The 17893-nt window shown below is 43.3% G+C and overlaps 2 protein-coding genes across 3 annotated transcripts in view; one reads left to right on the top strand and one right to left on the bottom strand.

Annotated features, from left to right (window-relative positions):
• Nucleotides 1-3200, top strand: part of Gls (glutaminase) — a 69367-nt gene extending 66167 nt beyond the window's left edge. The window contains 1 exon segment of the mRNA XM_027396856.2: nt 991-3200. Coding sequence (XP_027252657.1) covers nt 991-1147 — 157 coding nt within the window. The 3' untranslated portion in view covers nt 1148-3200.
• A 3222-nt stretch (nt 3201-6422) lies between these two features.
• Stat1 (signal transducer and activator of transcription 1) overlaps nt 6423-17893 on the bottom strand; it is a 43987-nt gene continuing 32516 nt past the window's right edge. Inside the window, exons 19-25 of one of the 2 annotated variants that reach the window (XM_027396857.2) lie at nt 16764-16813; nt 16052-16146; nt 14803-14948; nt 13290-13475; nt 12261-12336; nt 11278-11377; nt 6423-8019 (exon numbers count right to left, since the gene is read on the bottom strand). In XM_027396857.2, the coding sequence (XP_027252658.1) occupies nt 8005-8019; nt 11278-11377; nt 12261-12336; nt 13290-13475; nt 14803-14948; nt 16052-16146; nt 16764-16813 (668 nt within the window). In that variant the 3' untranslated portion in view covers nt 6423-8004. Of the gene's footprint in view, nt 8020-11277; nt 11378-12014; nt 12158-12260; nt 12337-13289; nt 13476-14802; nt 14949-16051; nt 16147-16763; nt 16814-17893 lie in introns of those variants that run through there. The other variant, XM_035440946.1, reaches the window with a different exon arrangement.

A 17893-nucleotide genomic window follows, 5' to 3' on the forward strand; every position in this document is an offset into this window, starting at 1 on the left:
GTGTATTTGTTACCGGTGGTCTTTTCATTATGTAATGGAAGAGACGTAAAGAAGATGATTTAGCAGACCCCACCCCCCCAAAAAAAAAAAAACTGACACAAATGTTTGGTCACATTTGAGCCAATGACTTCCTAATGAAAGCCATATAGCAGAGTTCAGCTGTGTCTTGAGAAACATAAGAGACGCGTAAAGTGTTACTTACCTGATTTTAAACATTAAGAACAGGCCACTAGAAACAATTACAATGCTAAAGTAAGCACTTGTTGTTTTAGGCTGTGACCTATTAAGGTGAAAGGTTCAGGATAGATACTAAATGCTGCAAAGAAGCAAAAGCGGGAAGGTGGGAAGGAACAGGCGGGCTCATGGGTCGTGAAGGAGCCAGGGAGCATGCCTGGTGTTTGTTGGGTCTTGGGCTTTTGGGGTGCAGAGCACTCAGCTGACACTCAATTCTGTGGCAACTCTGCTTGTCCTTGAGTCTCCATCTCCTCCTCACAGTGTGGGCGGGGAGCTGTAGTCAAGCCAGTTGAGCCTGCAGCTTCCTGCCCTTTCTGGATACAATAGAAGATTGCTTCCCCTGGGCCGACCATGCTTATCTGACATAGTTAATGTCAAGAGGTTATTAGAAACCTGGAAGACTTCTAGAGTTTACTGTGACTTTTGAATTCTCAGGAACATACATTTTCTGTGAAAGGTTAGGATGATGCATGTTACTACCTGATTTTTAAATACCTGCCCCTCCTTTAGCACACGGATATGGAAATGGTCTTTTCATTGAGCTCATTCTGTTGTCCTCCTCGTTATCAGATGGCTGCCTCAGACCAATTTCTGTATTCTAAGTCCTTTTGTGTGTTTTTGCGGTTCTTACTTGTAACGCTGCTAATGTAGCTGAACTTGAATGGCCATGGAACCTGGACTTAGAGCCTGGGGATGCTGAGCAACCATCTTTATGTAGCAGTTCTGAGTAATGACACTGTCTGTGCTGTGCTGCAGGTGGAATAACACCCCCATGGATGAAGCACTGCACTTCGGACACCATGATGTTTTTAAAATCCTCCAGGAATACCAAGTCCAGTACACACCTCAAGGGGACCCTGACAATGGGAAGGAAAGTCAAACTGTCCACAAGAACCTCGATGGGCTGTTATAATGGTCTGAAATCACTTACCTACTGAGTTGTGGAACATGATTATGAAGAACATGTATATTTCTAGCTGGTAGTGATGTGTATTTTACAACATTTGTCATTTCAGTGTTACTGGAGTTTCCTTCATTGTGCGCACAGGACACATCTGATTTCTTTGGGAAAAATAGAAATAAAACAACCTCCCTTCATAATGTGAGCAATAGTTACCTCGTGCGTTGTACAATTTGATGTAAAAGAATAGTTACCAATGCTAGCTGAATGGTGTGGTCTTCATGATTTATGTGTTTTGTAAATTTTCAATCCTGGGTGATGATATGCTCATCTGCATTTATGAGTTGAGCTTTGTTGTACAGTCTGTCCACAGGGGTCGATGCTGTTATTAGACGAAAACAGTGTGATTTTTAAGACATTAAATATAGATTTAGTTTGAGTGTTTGGACAACCATATGCACTAACATGGTTGAGTGTTTAAAATGTCTCCCATCACCCCCACTTCACAGTGTGACTCATTAAATATTAAAATAGCTACTAACTCTTCATAGAATTTGCCAATTCTGATTAGATTTTATCAGGGAATCTGTTGTTTGGTGACCAAAACATATGTGTGAATATAGTCTAGCACTTTGAAACCCTTTCCTTTCTATAATAGTCCTTAGGCCAGTCTCTCTGTGGTGTTTAGCTATCTGTCTCTTCCCCTTAGCTGGGAAGGAGAGTGAGTGCTGGCATGCTATGCAGTTTTCAAGTTTCCTCAGCAAGTCATCAAACCTCACAGTTTGAGCATCAGAGATAGAGCTTAGCCATCAATCTAGAGAAGATGAACCAAAATTAAGACGTCTAAATTAGCTATCAGTCTTAAGAGTAAAGACTGTGTGGACTTGTAAGTTCCTTTTCAGCTTCTACAATAAAGAAAAATTCAGAAATGCTTTCAGTTACCAGAGTTACAGTGATACATTTAGGAACTGCTACAGGTAACATTTGCTTTTAGCCTACTGTCAGAAGTCTGCATTAGCTGGCACTCTTTCTCAAGGGCCGGGCATCGTTCTGGATTCCTTCCCTCTGTTCCTGTCTAGATTGTATCACTCAGTAAGAAGAGATCACTTCACTGTAAATTTAGACTCACCATTGCTTTGTTTTGGGAAAGTAATTTATGATTAACTGAGAAAACAGGTAAAAGGGACCTTAAGAAGAACACAATTTTTTAGGAATTGAACATACTGTACCGTGTTACACCTCCAAGAGATGAGGGGTATGTTAGTGAGGACTTCTGATAATTAAGCACATGTGTGCATGCATGTACACACACAAATGCACTTCTTGGAAACTGCTTGTGGAATAAGCAAAATTCTCAACTACACAAATACTAGTGGTTACCACACTGATACAGCCTCCCCTTTGACCCTCACTGTCAACACAGATGGCATCCGAATTTTCTGATGCCTGATGGCACATTAATCACTCCAGTAGCCTCCAGCTGCTCTGACCCTCTTTTAACCACCACCTCCCATTCTCTAGCCAGCGCCTCCCTTGATGAAACTGTGGCTAGTGTCCCTTCACTGAACCAGGCACCACCAACATGTTCCTAAGTTCCAGAGTCCGGAGAGGATGGTGAGTAGGCACCCTGTCCTGTCATCGCTTTCCTGCTTCCACAGCCTCTCAAGACAGGTGAACAGGTGGAACCTGGAAACTAATATGTAGGGACATCACCTCCAAAGTTAAGGAGTAAACATGTTTTAATTGGAATCAATCAAGATGACACTATTCCCAAAGCAGTTGGCTTTGCGTGATTCAATGGGTGACTTAAATATTACCAGTGACTTTGAGGCTTCTCTGAATATTATTCTGTATATTATTTGAAAACAAAAGTTGTCATCTTTTCTGAGATCAGCGCTGTTTTGTACAGTCTTTGTGGCTCGGTTAAAAATGCTCTTTTCCCTCATGGTGTTAATGACTGTTTGCTATTGGCTGATAACAATGAGAACATTTTGTTTAAGTGCTTGAATGGGCTGTTACTGCTGCCATCAGTAAACTCCAAAGATCTTTTTTGGTTTTGGCTTTACAATCTTGTGTAATTTTTTCTGTATCATGGAAACAGTACATGGCCATGTTGATTTGAAGCTGTTGACACTGCTGTTTCTCTGTCCCTGTTCTAACACCCATGTCTGGTGATACACTCCACCCCACTGCTGCCCACACTATGCTTTAGCTGCACAGCTGGGTTTGCTGTTCCTGCTGTCTTATCAGGGACGAAAAGACCTGATATTGGATTTAGGTCCCTCCTGAGGGTCCAAAGCTATGAATGTATTTACTTCCGATGTTCCCAAAATGAAATCTTAAAACTATAAATTGTAAGTATTCTGAAATTGGGAATTATTTATTTTAAATGAGGTCAGGTAGTGTTGCTTTTTACAGCATAATAAATACACATGTTGAAAACAAGCTGTGAGAAATGAATTTTCCTAAAACAACTTAAGGTTTTCTCTGCACTGTTGAGCTGTAAGTCTGTAGCCATTTTACATCCAGCCTGCTGTGAGCCAGGGAGCACCCAAAGTCACGTGGGATGTTTGGCCCACAGGACCAAGATGAGACCTGTGTATGAGGCCTCAGCTGTTGCTGTTAGTAGTGGGCAGGCTAGTTCAGCTCTCCAGAAGCTGGTACTGTGTGTATACAGTTAGCATGCTCAGGAGATCCCTGCTGCACTGTGCCGTTGCAGGCATCCTTAAAGGAGAGCATGTTCCCATGGAGCCTTGGAATCTACCTGCAGAGTAGATCCAGTGTTGCCACACTGGGATCTGAGTTGTACTAGCTGGCGGCTCCCCTGAATTCCTCACATGTGGGAATGGCTTTCAGTTCCAATGCCAGAATGCCCTGGTACTCTTGGGTTCAAAGTTAGTGTCTGGTTTTCTAACTGCAGAGAAAGTATGCAAACATCATACCAATCCCTTTTTCATTTTTATCAATGTTTTGTGCCACAAACCAAGCTGCTTGGTTATAGGAGCTGTGGCATTAGACCATCTCTATCACTGATATTTTAGAACTTGAAGTGACAAGTGAAATTATATGATCTAACCCACTCTTTTATTGATGAAGCTGGGACCCAAGAGTGAACCATGATGTGGAACTCTCAATCCCATATTCTTTCCCTGAACTCTAACGCACCGTTGCATGTAAAATACACATCTTCATTTACTTGAATTAGCGAACAGTTACAAGTTATAGTTTGTTGGATGAGTTTCAGAGCCAAGCATGACAGAGTTAAGTCCTGCAACATCAGTCAACTCCTACTGCACATGTATTTATCTGCAGATGGAAGCTTGGTGGCATTGCAGAGTCAATAGATAACCCAAATAGTGAAAATTTATATTTGTTAATATGATAATGATCATCCTATTTTATGGCACTTTTTTTTAAGGAGTTCAGGGTAATTTTGTTAACCCCTATAGTAACATGAGTAAGTTCATAAATCTTGGATGTTCAAGGAAGCAACCCATGGATGTACTGGGTGGCTCTTAAACACACTTTTCATGAATGGGAAATTATCCAGGTATGAGAGGATGTGAGTTAGGCTAGAGGGTGTATGTGTTTTTGGGATAGAAGGGTCTAGACCTAGCAATAATTAGGGTAGTTGTTTTAAAATGAGGTGACAGAAGCTAACACAACGGGCTGGAAGGCATTACAGGACTGCTCAGAGGGCTCATTTCTGTGCTGGAGTTTGACCTGACTGGGCCGTGTGGAGCAGCCACGCCTCGTGCTGCCTTTTCACATGAGCAGTAGAAGATCGGCTATGCAGCTAGGCAGTCACGACAACAAAAATATCATGACTTTATGTACAAGGCATGGGAAAGGCTGTAAACACTCCAGCAGTAAGCAACTGAGTGTTACAGCCCAAAGTTAGTTTCCCAGAACACGAAAGCTGGGTCTCACTGGTTATTCAGACAGTCAAGACTTTAAAGCAGTCCCAAGGAGCCCCGGCTTGCACTCAGTTTAAATGCTGTTTCTTGGAGTATACTTTCCTATAACATTTACATTATCTGTAGCTTTTACTAGTTGGAAATATTAGATTATATGCACTACATGAGTGTCTGGTGCCTGTGGAGGTCAGAAGAAGGTATCAGAGCCCCTGGAACTGGAGTTAGAAATGCCTCCTTGCTGGGAAGCATCCCTAGGTCCACTGCAAGAGCAACAAGGGCTCTAATCCACTGACCATTAAACTTAAATGGGTAAAGTGGCTACTGAAGGTAAGGCCCAGTATCTGAGAACATCTTAAGTTTATGACAGTGGGGCATTTGTTTTGTTTACTAGTGTCTTCCAAGCATCTAGAATAATGCCCAATTCAAGGCAGATACTCAATATATTTGATGAATGTTAAACAAAAGATGCCTTCAGGTAAATAATACCCTCAAGATGGGGAGCAGCCTCCCAGCTCCAAAAGTAAAGAACTTTATAACTTTCCAGCTTAGTCTGGCACCTTCCCTGTGCGCTCGGGTGTCATGGGTCCGCTCTGTTTGCCAACACATGCCTTCACATTCCATGTTAGTTTTCAGGCAGTCAAAAGATTTCATTTAGGGCTGGACAGATGGCTCACAGGTTAAAGAGCACAGGCTGCTCTTCCAGAGGTACTGAGTTCAATTCCCAGCACCACATGGGTGGTTCACAACCATCTATAATGAGATCTGGTGCCCTCTTCTGGTGTGCTGGCACAGAGGCCAACATAACACTGTATACATAATAAATAAATCAATCTCTAAAAAAAAAAAATAGATTTCATTTATGTAACACCACCTCAGAAAGTGCCTAAATACAACCAGTTTATCCCAAGAGCTACATGTATGCTCTATTCTTACAGCATATATCATATATGCTAGTATACCATCCTAAACATACTGAAACACACAAACATCCCTAAACTGGGACATGTTTGGTGACTTCTTATAACAGTCAATTACTAAGAATGTAAATGGGTTGTCTTCCACGGACTTAGATACCTCTCATGTCCCACCCCCTCTTTTTTCAGGAGTTATAAACTCATATAGCCCAGGCTGGCCTTGAACTTGCTGTGTAGTCAACAATGACTTTAAACTCCTGATCCTCATGCCACTGCCTCCTCACAAGTGACTTCATCACGGTGCCTGCCCACTGATGTACCTTAAACTGCCATAGTTACTGTGACTACCAGGACAGTAAGCAAGGGTAACACCTAAAAATTAGTATTATTAATCTTATTTTAAAATAGGCCTGATACATAAATGAGATATATATTAAACCAACTCACAAAACTAAATATTTTAAATATCTTTATATTAAATACTAATAGACTAACATCATTAAAGTCTCAGTTCAGCAGAGTGAAACTGTAACAACTATTCTCAATAGACAGTGTAAGCAATAGTTAGATTTCAGCATTCAGAAACAGTACTTTTTAAATGTTTAAATGTTTTGTCTCTTGATCGTTTCAATTTAAGAGTCTGTGCGAGCCCAGCTAGTCCCACTCTGTACACAGAAAGAGAGGAAGTCTCCGTTTCTGTGTGGGGCTAAAGAAAGGCCTGGACATGTTTAGTGCGGCACACACTTGTGTTGCGGGTTTGAAGTGGACTTGTCTCCACTGAAATAAAACAAACGATTACGGGACAATACAGCTGTGGTAGTGACAATGGAAGACAGCTACAGCTGCATGGACAGCAGTCTGTGACAGCTGCCCAGAAGAACCTTGCCAACCAACATCTGGCCCACTGCACTGTGCTGGTACCACTGAAGAAAGTGGAAAAAACAGCACATGCCATCAAAAAACGTGTGTGACAAGACACAGGACAGACCTTGGAACCTTTTATGAATGTAATTGTCAGAAAACACATATATCAGTGAAAATAGTTTTCAGTACTGTTATATAGATTATGTTTTGAAATTATTTGATACTCATATTTGACATAACAATTCAAGTCAGCTACTCCCTTTTTTTCTCCAATTTTATGGCTAATTAAGACAAACCGACTAAAAACAATAAAGACAGCCTATTTAAGTACATGAATTGAACTGCCAGATTTATCTAGATAGATCTCTAATTCCAACATTAAAAAAGTATCTGCCTTAAGAAAGCTGGCTCCCTTAAAGGATGTGCAAAGATAGTTTTATTCAACTGATGACCAAAATGACAGCACAAACCACTTAGCTTGGTGGAGTATATATTAAACAGAAACTACTTGTGAATTTGGAAATGTTCTTTCTTCTATGGGTGTTTAGTTTCATTTAGCCATAACCAACAACAAAGCTAACTCTCTGAAAAGAGCAATCATGCCTTTAGTTATACATGGCCAGGGCAGAAGGTGTTTCCTCCTGTTCAGAGGAGGATATCCACTATAGTTTGATATATCATTGTATATAAAGTGGGCTTTGACCTGTGCCATAGATAAAACAGTGGAAGACTTCCAGTCATAAAGCGGGGGGGGGGGGGGATACGCCAGTATCTTCAGGACAGAAATATTCCTACATCAAGAGGTCCCCATAACTGTGTTCAGTGATGTGTAGCAGTTGGGCACTGACTACACAGCATTTACTAGATGTTACTATATTCCTCACCTTTCCCAAAACACTCGCATTCAAGTCCCGATACCTTGGGTGGATCTGTTTTTTGTTCACAGAATCTATTTTGCATAAGTGACTTTCCGTTTCACCTTCAGTAAGATGCATGAAGTCCTTCAGAGTAACAGGTTTCTAATTAGAGAAATAGCTACTTGCTATCAACAGGGTGCAACAAATGTGTTGTTCTTTCTTGCATTTCCCTAGAAATACAGCATGTGAAGGAACAGTAGCAGGAGGGAATCACAGATGGGAAGAAAAATGTCTCCAGAGAAGAGAGAAATTCGTGATTATACTGCGCTCATCTGCAAAAAGACAAAATGAAGTTAGGTTGATTGTACAGATCTCATGACATGTGATTCATGTGTCTAACACCATTGCCCTTAGAGCAGGAGGATGCTTCCTACAGCAAATTACCACCATGGAACCAGAAGGGCTAGCATGTCCCATCCTCCCCGAACTAATCAGGGCCGCTTACATCACCTAAACTGATGGGTTATTCCTCTCTGACCTGCTGGATTAATTTGTGACTCAACCCAGACAGACTATATAAAGCTTTCTGCTGTTATGCAAGTCTGGGGACAGCAGCCTGGTAAACCAGCTCATTCAGAATGAGTGTGAGGAAATGCTGAGCCATATGCCTGAGGGAGACAGGGATAAGAGGGAAATGATGACGTTCCCTTAAAGGCCACTGAGTAGACAAAATAAACAAAACCTGTTTCCAATGTGGGCCAGAAAAGTAAAATCACTACGAAGCACTTCAGCTCCCTACCCTAGCCTGCCCAGCTGCCCTGGATACAGGAGTTTGTAGTTAGTAAACTGTCCATCAGACTACACTGGCCTGCCATGGCCTCTAACTTGCATACTGGTACAGTTCCCGTTGTCTTCAGGATGGGTGTGTCCTCTGGCTGCTCTGAAGACACTGCTGACACTGCCATTGCAGGGTATGCTTGTGCATGTGCTCCTGACATCATGTATTCTAGGGTGAGGGCCAGGCTGCTGCTACACATCCCTTAGTGTAAAGGCAGCCCCACAATTACGAATTCTCCAGCCCCAAATGCCAGAAGAACCAACACAGCACTAGACCACAAAGCCTCCTAGAAGTTCTTAGAAAGCAATTTTAGATAGAAAAGCCTGTTGAAGGGTTTGCCTCTTAGGTTGCAGTCTGGTTGATGGTATAAATCTTTAGTTAAAATGGTGTACTGTAGGAGCAGGGGAGAAATGGAGAAAGAGAAAGAAAACCTGCATCCAAATCCTGTCACTATGTGATTGGCTTTTTAACTTCTATAAACCTCAAGTTCTTCGTGTACTAAGTTGGCTAATAGCACCTCACACACAGGTTTGATCAAAGGAAGCATGTATAAAATGTCCATCACACTGAAGAAAATAGCAGACTGTGTTGGTATGAGCTCTGTCTGGACAAAGGCCTCTAGGAAAGTAGGCTGATTTTACTCCAGCCGCGAGAGGCAAGCCTGTTGTATGGAAATATTAGGCTACATAAATACCCAAGTCATATTATAGAAAGCCCTGGTATACTGGTCCTCATAGACAATCAGCACCAAGGCTAGACTGGCCAGCATTCCTCACCACCTCTCTAGTTCATGGCTACCACCTCCACACTTGGTGGACATAAGCCAGTTCAGAATTGAATTCACCTCAGAGCACACACCTAATTCCATTTGATTTGTGACAAAGTCTATGCAACCCAATATAGCCTCTAACATGAGATCCTCCTGTCTCAGCCTTGTAACTGCCGGGATTCCAGTCAGAGCCATCTCACTTAACCCTCATGATCTTACTCCAAGAGTTAACGTAGGACAGAAGTCATGAAAGGTTTGAGGGTGCTGTGGTCCTCACACACTGTGGAGCACACTATGGTGAAGTTAAGCTGCTTTGACAGGCCAATCTCTTTCTCACCTTGCCTAACTAGCCTCTGCTAGAGATTCCCTGAGACCCTTGGGGGTTCACCTGGAGACTACTATGATAAGTGGATATTTATCACATACTAATTTATTATATCTATATATCCTTATGTAGCGTCCATAAATCAAGCAAATAAAATAGCTAGAAGAGAATGGCTACAGGGAGCATCCAAAGATTACAAACCCATTTCCTGGAATTTGAGGGTGTAAAATGCCCCTACAGTATCACTGCACCAGTGTATTGAAAGCAATGCTCCTTGCACAAAGGAAGGAACTAATAGCTTAGTTTTTTAGGTCACAGGGAACAATGGTGATGACAGCTGGAACTCTGCATGCCAAAATCCAATCACAGGCTTCTTACCCAGCTCTGCCTTGCCTTCACCTTAGTAGATGCAAAGAGCTTCTGCCTGGTGCCACAAACACCACCCATCAGTGGTGGCACTGGTGATGTGATGGAATTTTCTGAGCAACAAAGGAGGTGTAAAAGCTCACCCTGTTTTTGGACCCTTTGATCTAGTTTACATTCTCTGAATCAGTCTTTACCATTACTCCACGTATTGACATTTACAGAATACTTTTCGCAGTACCATAAGGACACTGCTTCACACAGACTGCAGGTCACTTCCCCAAGACAGCAGCATTGTTCTGTGGTCACACAAGCTGAGCATTTCCTAGCTATCAGGAGGCTCTAAGGAAGTATTTTCTAAGCTTTTGAGTCACTTCATGAAGTGTTCTAAGTCAAAGTCACAGGAGACAGGGGCATCGATGAGGCACATGGATGTCCCTCTCCCTCCCTCCTGTCCCCTTCTCTCATTCTCAGTACTGAACACATTTTTGCTAGGCACAAAGTACACAATGAGGAAGAATGGCCTGCAATGGCTAAGAGAATTATTTCTGAAAGCGTTAATCAAGCTTTGAAAAATAAACTGGTCTAACTCCATGTGGAAAAGGGCTTAAAATTAAACAGCATCAGCAAGACTGCCAGTCAGCCAACAAAACACGTGGGATGATGGGTTTCAGGCTGAAAGGCAAGTGGTACTACTGGATCTGCTGAAAAACATTCTCCCCAAAGAAGATTCTCACTTTTGTAAACACCATGTTTTTCGTTAGATTGTGAAGCCCATCAACTCTCCCTCCCTGAACTGTTCCTTCTGTCCATCCTTCACAGCCTTGGAATCTGGCTCCATGAGTTAAATCTGAGCTACAACGCAGGCAGACGTGTTCACCATTGCTAGCTAGTATGGAATCGGTGTGCCACCAGGCATCTGTCCCTTCCTAAGGATAGCTCCTGCACCGGGACCCCTGCTAGACACTGCAGTCACAGGAATACATCTGCCTCTGAAAACCTTGGTCCCTTAATGTGTGAACTTTCTACTTCATAGGGGAAGGGAACTTGAGCACCTGGAATACTGGGCTTAAAATCCTACTGATGCTGCAGTTATCTTAAACACAGGCTCATCTTTTCAAAAAGCCCTTTCCTTGTCTTGGCCCAAGGCTGATCCTCACAGACAGACTTCAGACCTACTGCAGTACCAGCCTACCTCAGGCTTTCTCAGGGTGGGGATAACCCTTCAGACCTGCTCCAGTACCAGCCTGCCTCAGGCTTTCTCAGGGTGGGAATACCCCTGACGCAGTACTTACCATTCTATCAATATCAGGGCCCACTATCCGGGACATCTCATCAAACTCTTCTGGAGACATGGGAAGCAGGTTGTCTGTGGTCTGAAGTCTAGAAGGGTGGCTAGAAGAGAGAGAGGGGAAAGGCCAGTGTTAATACCAAGTTACGTAGGCAGCGGAAACGCTATCTTTTATCTGCAATGACCACTTCATATTTTTATTTCAGAAATGTGCACACTTTATGATGTATATCTGAAAGAGTACAGGTGATGGGAGGTATATGTCCCCAGCCTGGCCCCGGGGGTATACTAGGCTTTAGACATGAGTGAGCAACTGTCAGACTGAAGCCTACACCACTGCTGCCTGGTGAAGCCTCGGTGTGAAGATGTGCAGTGTCGTCCTGAGATGGCAGACTCTTGAGGCTTACCCCGGACAGAGCTAAGCACCAGAGAAGTGTCTGGGGAATCCCTCGTCCCTACCTTGAGGGTTGTATGCGGATAAGGCTGCTCCAGAGAGTGTTTTTACATGAAGGCTACATCCATTCACCCCAAGACAGTGCTGCAAGCCAAATAACTGACAATGACTTTCCAAAACTTTCTACCTTTTATGAAATGAAACAACAAAATAAAAGCAGGTGGAGAAAATGTATCTCAGTTATGACTTTGGCCTTTTCTTGATTGAAAAGAACTACTTTCCCATTCATCAATTTTTGTTTATTTTATTCATACTTCTTCAAAGTATCAATTTGGGGAGAAAGTATATTCCTCACATACAACTTTGTTTTATTTTTATTTTGTTTATTATTTTGTTGTTGTTTATCTTAAGGCAGTAAAATGCTGGTAAGCAGTCACGCTGGGACTAGTTAGGGTCTTTCCAAAAAGTCCAACTGTGGTGGCAACATCAACTACAATAGAAAAGCAAGCTATAAGCCAGTACAATCAATGGGCCCCAGCCAGGAATGAGGCTGGCCTGAGGTTTGAACATGTCAGTCTTCTGTGCTCACTTACACTTCAGACACAGAAATCAACTCAGTCTTGATGTATCCAGTTCTCTTAGGGTCATCAAGTTCCATTGGCTCTGGTGCTGGAAGCAAGCACATAATGAACACTTCACATTAGCAGAAATTATATGGGAGCAGAACAGTCACTCTGAGAGACCCATTCCTCAGTGTTTGACTTGACAGCTTATTGTCTCGAAACTTAATGTGGGCATGACCTTCCTGCCTAAGTTATATGAAATCCTAGCAGGAATGGTGAAACAGTCAGAAGAAAGCCAGGGATCTAGCCAATTTCCTCTTCCCAAGGCTTGTAATCCTACAAGAAGGTGAAGGAAGCCCACGCATACAAAGGTCTTACTGGTCTAGCTGATGGGATATGCACAGCTGTGGGGGTAGGCTGAAGGCTTCTTCACATCAGAGTCAAGACACTGCTAGTTAGACTTCAAAAGCTATTAGCTTTGTTGTCATGTTCCAAAACTGGGCGGGTCTGACTTGAATTTTTCCAAATGCAATCCCGTGAACTGAGAGGCAGACTGTGTCCAAAGAGGATTCCTATTCATAATATTCAGAACAATAGGCTCTAACAAGTAACTGAGCCCACCTGAATAGACCACTCACCTACCCTGTACCTCGGCTTCTTCCGTTTAACTCAAGCAGGCTAGAAATTAGTTAGCCTTGGTTCCTATCCCTTACCCTTTTATGTGGAAAAAGTAATAACAAATACACAAAACCAGAAATGGACTTTCCCAATATCCTTAAAACAGAAATGTGTATTCATTTCTTACTAGCCACATCAGGCCAAGCAATACACTTCATTTCAACTTTACTGAGTTTATGTTGTTTTTAAAAAGCCTGCTCCATCAATTCAAACGTGATGGGTTGGAAACACAACATGGGTTGGCATCTGTGCCATCATGATGCACCTATAGGATGGTGAGGAGCAGTGTGAGTCACTGAACTTGTCTGGGAGCAACTGAGCACCAGGAGGGACCTTGTTGCACTCTCCCTCACTGGGGACCACAGTTTGCTTCACACTCACCTTCCTTTGGCCTGGAGTAATACTTCCCAAAGGCATGGTCTTTGTCAATATTGGGGTACAGATACTTCAGGGGATTCTCTGGAATATTCTCGGCAGCCATCACTTTGTAATTTCGAATAATATCTGGGAAAGTAACAGCTGAAAGTTCTTTCTTCGTGTAGGGTTCAACCGCATGGAAGTCAGGTTCTAAAAGGAGGAAATCAGTGAGCCTCACCGAGTACCAAGCACCATAGGGAGGACTAAAGCTTTGCAGACAGATCCAGATGAGACCCAGGTGCAGCCTTCAAGGTCTGTACACCCAGGGCCTCTGTATTCTACAGACACAGTAATCCTGCCTTAAAGGAGGAAAAGCAAGCACTGCTTTGACTGGTAACAATGCACTTGTTGCTCTCTGGTCAGGGTCTAGTTCTAGCCCAAAGCTTGCATTCATAACAAAGCAATGCCTGTGGCAGATAACTAATCACTGCCTGGGTCACTGGGCTCAGCCTGCAGATCACATTATTAAAGATTGGCTCCCTTCCTACTTTTCCTTTCAGACTGAAAAACCCTGTTTTATTAAAGCAAACATCTCTAGAAACAAAACAAAGATGCTGTAAGCTACTTCTTCCCTGTAGCCCTCCAGGGCATAAGCTGTGCTTCAGTCCTCTATGTTCGGAGCCCAGGACACCTTTGAGTGTGTTCTGCTGCTCCAAGCTTGGAATTTCCCTCGGGTTTCTGACTATCCTGTAGCCAACGCTGCTCTGCTTAAGCTTTCCCAGCTGCTAAGTGTCTTCCTCTTCAACCAGTCTCCTAGTCCCATCTCTCAGTTGGCTTGGGAAATGGGCAGAAATGGGAAAAAATGAAACTGGGCAGACCTCAGCACCCACCACCTAGGGTAATCTAGCTTCCCCTCCAGTAGCAAGCCACAAGCAACTATCAGTTTGTTACTATTACTTTTCCATCTGTTCTGTTCTGCTTTATCACAGGAAACCTGCTGTATAACAACACCAAGGTTTTGGAGCATTATAGTCATTTGGCTAAACAGAAATCTAATATATGGCAGGCAGAGACAAATGGAGCAGCTCCTCTACCTGAAGGTGGCTGAGCTGCACCTCATGCTAGCAGCCCCTGTAGTAGTGTGGAGAAACCTACATTACAAAACTCACGAAGCCAGACCTTGCCCAGGCACACTATCCTGGAATGAGTTGAGTCTGAAATCTTACACTGTGGGAAATGTGATCGCTTCCAACAACTGGGAGCAGATAGTATTGACTCATATCCTTGATCTACAGGCAGCAAACCTGAGAGAAAGGAAAAACTTGGCCTTGTGCTTTCAAATGCATCATTTCCACAACATGCTCCAAGGCAGCTTGTCACCAGTGCTCTTGGTGGTTTAAGGCTCTTGTGGAGACTTAGCTGTGTAATTATAGGATATGCAATTTCAGTTTCAAAGCTACTCAAATGGACTGATCTGCAGTGATGGATTTCAGACATGCCTGGCAGGCTGGCCTGTGTGCAGATTCGCCTCACTCACCGCCTCCATTCTGGGATCGCTCCACCCACGTGAATGTGATGGCCCCTTCCCGGGAACTCTCACTGAACCTAAGCAGGAATGTCCCAGGCTGCTGGTCCTTGAGCAGAGCACGCTCTCGCTCCTTGCTGATAAAGCCCATGATACACCTGGACATTCAAGAGATGGAAAACAAAGTGGAAACATTTTGTATTTCATTCATGAGTTTAATTTTCATTTTGACTTACAATCTCAGAGAACTGCTGACACTTGAAAATAGAACCTATTATTAAAATGTATACTTTCAAAATGTTTAACTGAGACTAAAAGAGGCCTCTCCTTTACCCATGGATACATATGCTCAGGTAAGAGTCAAGATGAAGGTGGCATTGGTGTGAAGCTCCAAAGATAAATGATGGATCTTCTACTGTTACTCACTGGTTTTAAAAACCATGAAAAATGCTACGTATGCATCTCATACTGGAGATGTAGCCTCAGATTATAGAGTTTTATACACCAGCACTTATCAACTGAAAGCTATTGTGGAGTTATCAGTTGATCCTGGAAACAAATGAGCTAAACACCTTCTTCTTCTTCTTCTTCTTCTTCTTCTTCTTCTTCTTCTTCTTCTTCTTCTTCTTCTTCTTCTTCTTCTTCTTCTTCTTCTTCTTCTTCTTCTTCTTCTTCTTCTTCTTCTTCTTCTTCTTCTCCTCCTCCTTCTTCCTCCTCCTCCTCCTCCTCCTCCTCCTCCTCCCTCCTCCTCCTCCTCCTCCTCCTCCTCCTCCTCTTCTTCTTCTTCTTCTTCTTCTTCTTCTTCTTCTTCTTCTTCCTTCTCCTTCTCATTATTATTATGAGAGCTCCACTGTGTAGCCTTGGCTGGCCTGGAGCTTGCTATGATCACAGAGTTCAGTCTGTCTCTGCCTGCAGAGTGCTGAGGTTAAAGGCACATACCACCCTACCTGATAGGTTTTGCTTCTTTACTAGGGCAGTACAGTAAATATTGACAGTTTTTAAAGGAATGGATGAATACATTAATGGCACTTGGAGGCTTTTGTTTTTAATTTAGCTTTTAAAAAATACATACATATATTCTAAAGTATGCTTAATCTTATGGGGATTCTCCTCACACAAAGCCTTGACACCATTTGAGTGTGCTTCTCTGTGAAGAAGACCAAACTCCTTTCAAATAATGATGCCCAGCTCAGACCTTGTCTTGGCTTTAAGAGCATATGCTAAAACTATGTTCCCAAATTCAGAGCTTGGTGACCCTTACCCATCATTCCAGAGGCAGAGAAGGTGCTTTTTAATGAGTTCTAGGATGGTGTCGATCCAAGGCCAGAAGGAAAAATTTTTATCATTAATATTTTCCTGCAAGTATACAAATGAACAATCTGTTAACCAAAGTAGTGGCTTGCCCTGTCCCTTCCAAAGAGGCCCCAGCCCAAGCACGAGTGGCAGCTGTCCCTGAGTGGGGGATGTCTGGGTCCCCTGCCTCTGACTAGCTTACTGGTGCTCTTACTCTCCCTGGCTCCCTCTCCCAACTGCAGGACCCCCACAGGATGGAAAACAAGAGCTGCCCTCACACTAATAGGGGCCAGTGTGAGCAGCTCGGCTCCAGCTGGTGGCCCTGGCGGGTGTCAACATCCTGTGCAAGTGCCCTCAGCCTGAGGGTTCTGCACCAGTCACTGCACACATTTCACACGGCCTTAGCCAAAACCCTGCTGATTAAGAGGCAGCGTGTGGGCTGGAGACGCTTTCGGATGTGGGAGAATGTTATCGCTCAGGCAGGTGCTTCCTGTCGGGCTTTGCTTGGAGACAACCTCCTGAACTGAAGGAAAGTAAACAACTTGCCCTAGGCGGTTTGTGGGGGACAGACAAACATGCCAGAATAAGCAAACAGTGAACTATTACAGTGAGAAAGAGGAAAGCCTTCCCAGACTAGAAAGAACACAGGGTCACAGATGTAAAACCCACGCAGCACCCACCTTACAGAACCTTGTCCACGGAATAAGGCCATCAGGGCCAGCATTAGGACCTAGAAAACAAAAAGAGCCTTTTTATCAGACTGAAATTAATTTGACATCCTAGCCAGACTGACAGCTTTGTATACTTTGTCTGGCTCCTGAAGATGGAAGAACTTGCTGCAAAGGGTGACTGTGCCATGGTTTACTACGTCTCTGCTACATCAAGTGGAGATGGATCATCAATTACACAAAGTGGACACCACCAAGTAGTCTAAAATGTATGAATGGTGGTTTTATTTCACTCACTTCTTTGTTTTGTAAGACAGGGTCTCCCTGTGTAGTCCAGCCCGGCCTCAAACTCATCACAGCCTCCACTAGCACTGAGATTACAGATGTGCACCACCATACCTTACAGATGTGCACCACCATGCCTTACAGATGTGCACCACCACACCTGCCTGCTGCCTTGATTCTAATGGCATGGAGGAATGGGTGGGGTTATTGGGAATCTGATTATGAAAGTATGCAGAAAAAGCTGAAGCATTAGAAAGCCCTTCCATCTGCTGCCTTTTAGCTCCCCTTCTCAGACAGGACAAATCTCTAAATCTTGATACATGACACTGCCTTCCAAGCTGATCTCACTCTGGCATGATCTGTCTGTGCCCCCAGTCCCTACAAGGCTCTCTGGAGAAGCCCTGTGTCCCATCCCATCCAGCAAGGTTTTCTGTTGCTCCCATAGTTACCTACACAAAGTCTCCCCCACCAAAAGCCCTACAGATTAACTGAACAGTTCAAAGTAATACCAAGATCACCACTAGTGATCAGTTAACTGGTACTTGATTTTAATAAATTGACTTTAACCATAATCATGATTAGCCATAGAAATTAAACAGCACATGGTCTGAGCTATATTAAGTTCACTGCTTTCAGTTAAAGAAAACCACAGATAAGCAGCCAGCAGGGAAAAAAAAATCCTTGCATGTCATCAAATGAAAATACAGAACAAGATCTTAGACTTTTGTTAGCGTGCACATTTGAGAGAAGGCACTACTGAGGGCCACCTGGTTGAGAAGGGCCCAATTCTGCTATAGTCTATGCCACCCTGATACACAGACAACAAATTTGGACAACAGTATCAATGGAAATTTATA

This window comes from Cricetulus griseus, chromosome 2 (genome assembly GCF_003668045.3).
Source record: "Cricetulus griseus strain 17A/GY chromosome 2, alternate assembly CriGri-PICRH-1.0, whole genome shotgun sequence".
Classification (NCBI taxonomy): domain Eukaryota; kingdom Metazoa; phylum Chordata; class Mammalia; order Rodentia; family Cricetidae; genus Cricetulus; species Cricetulus griseus.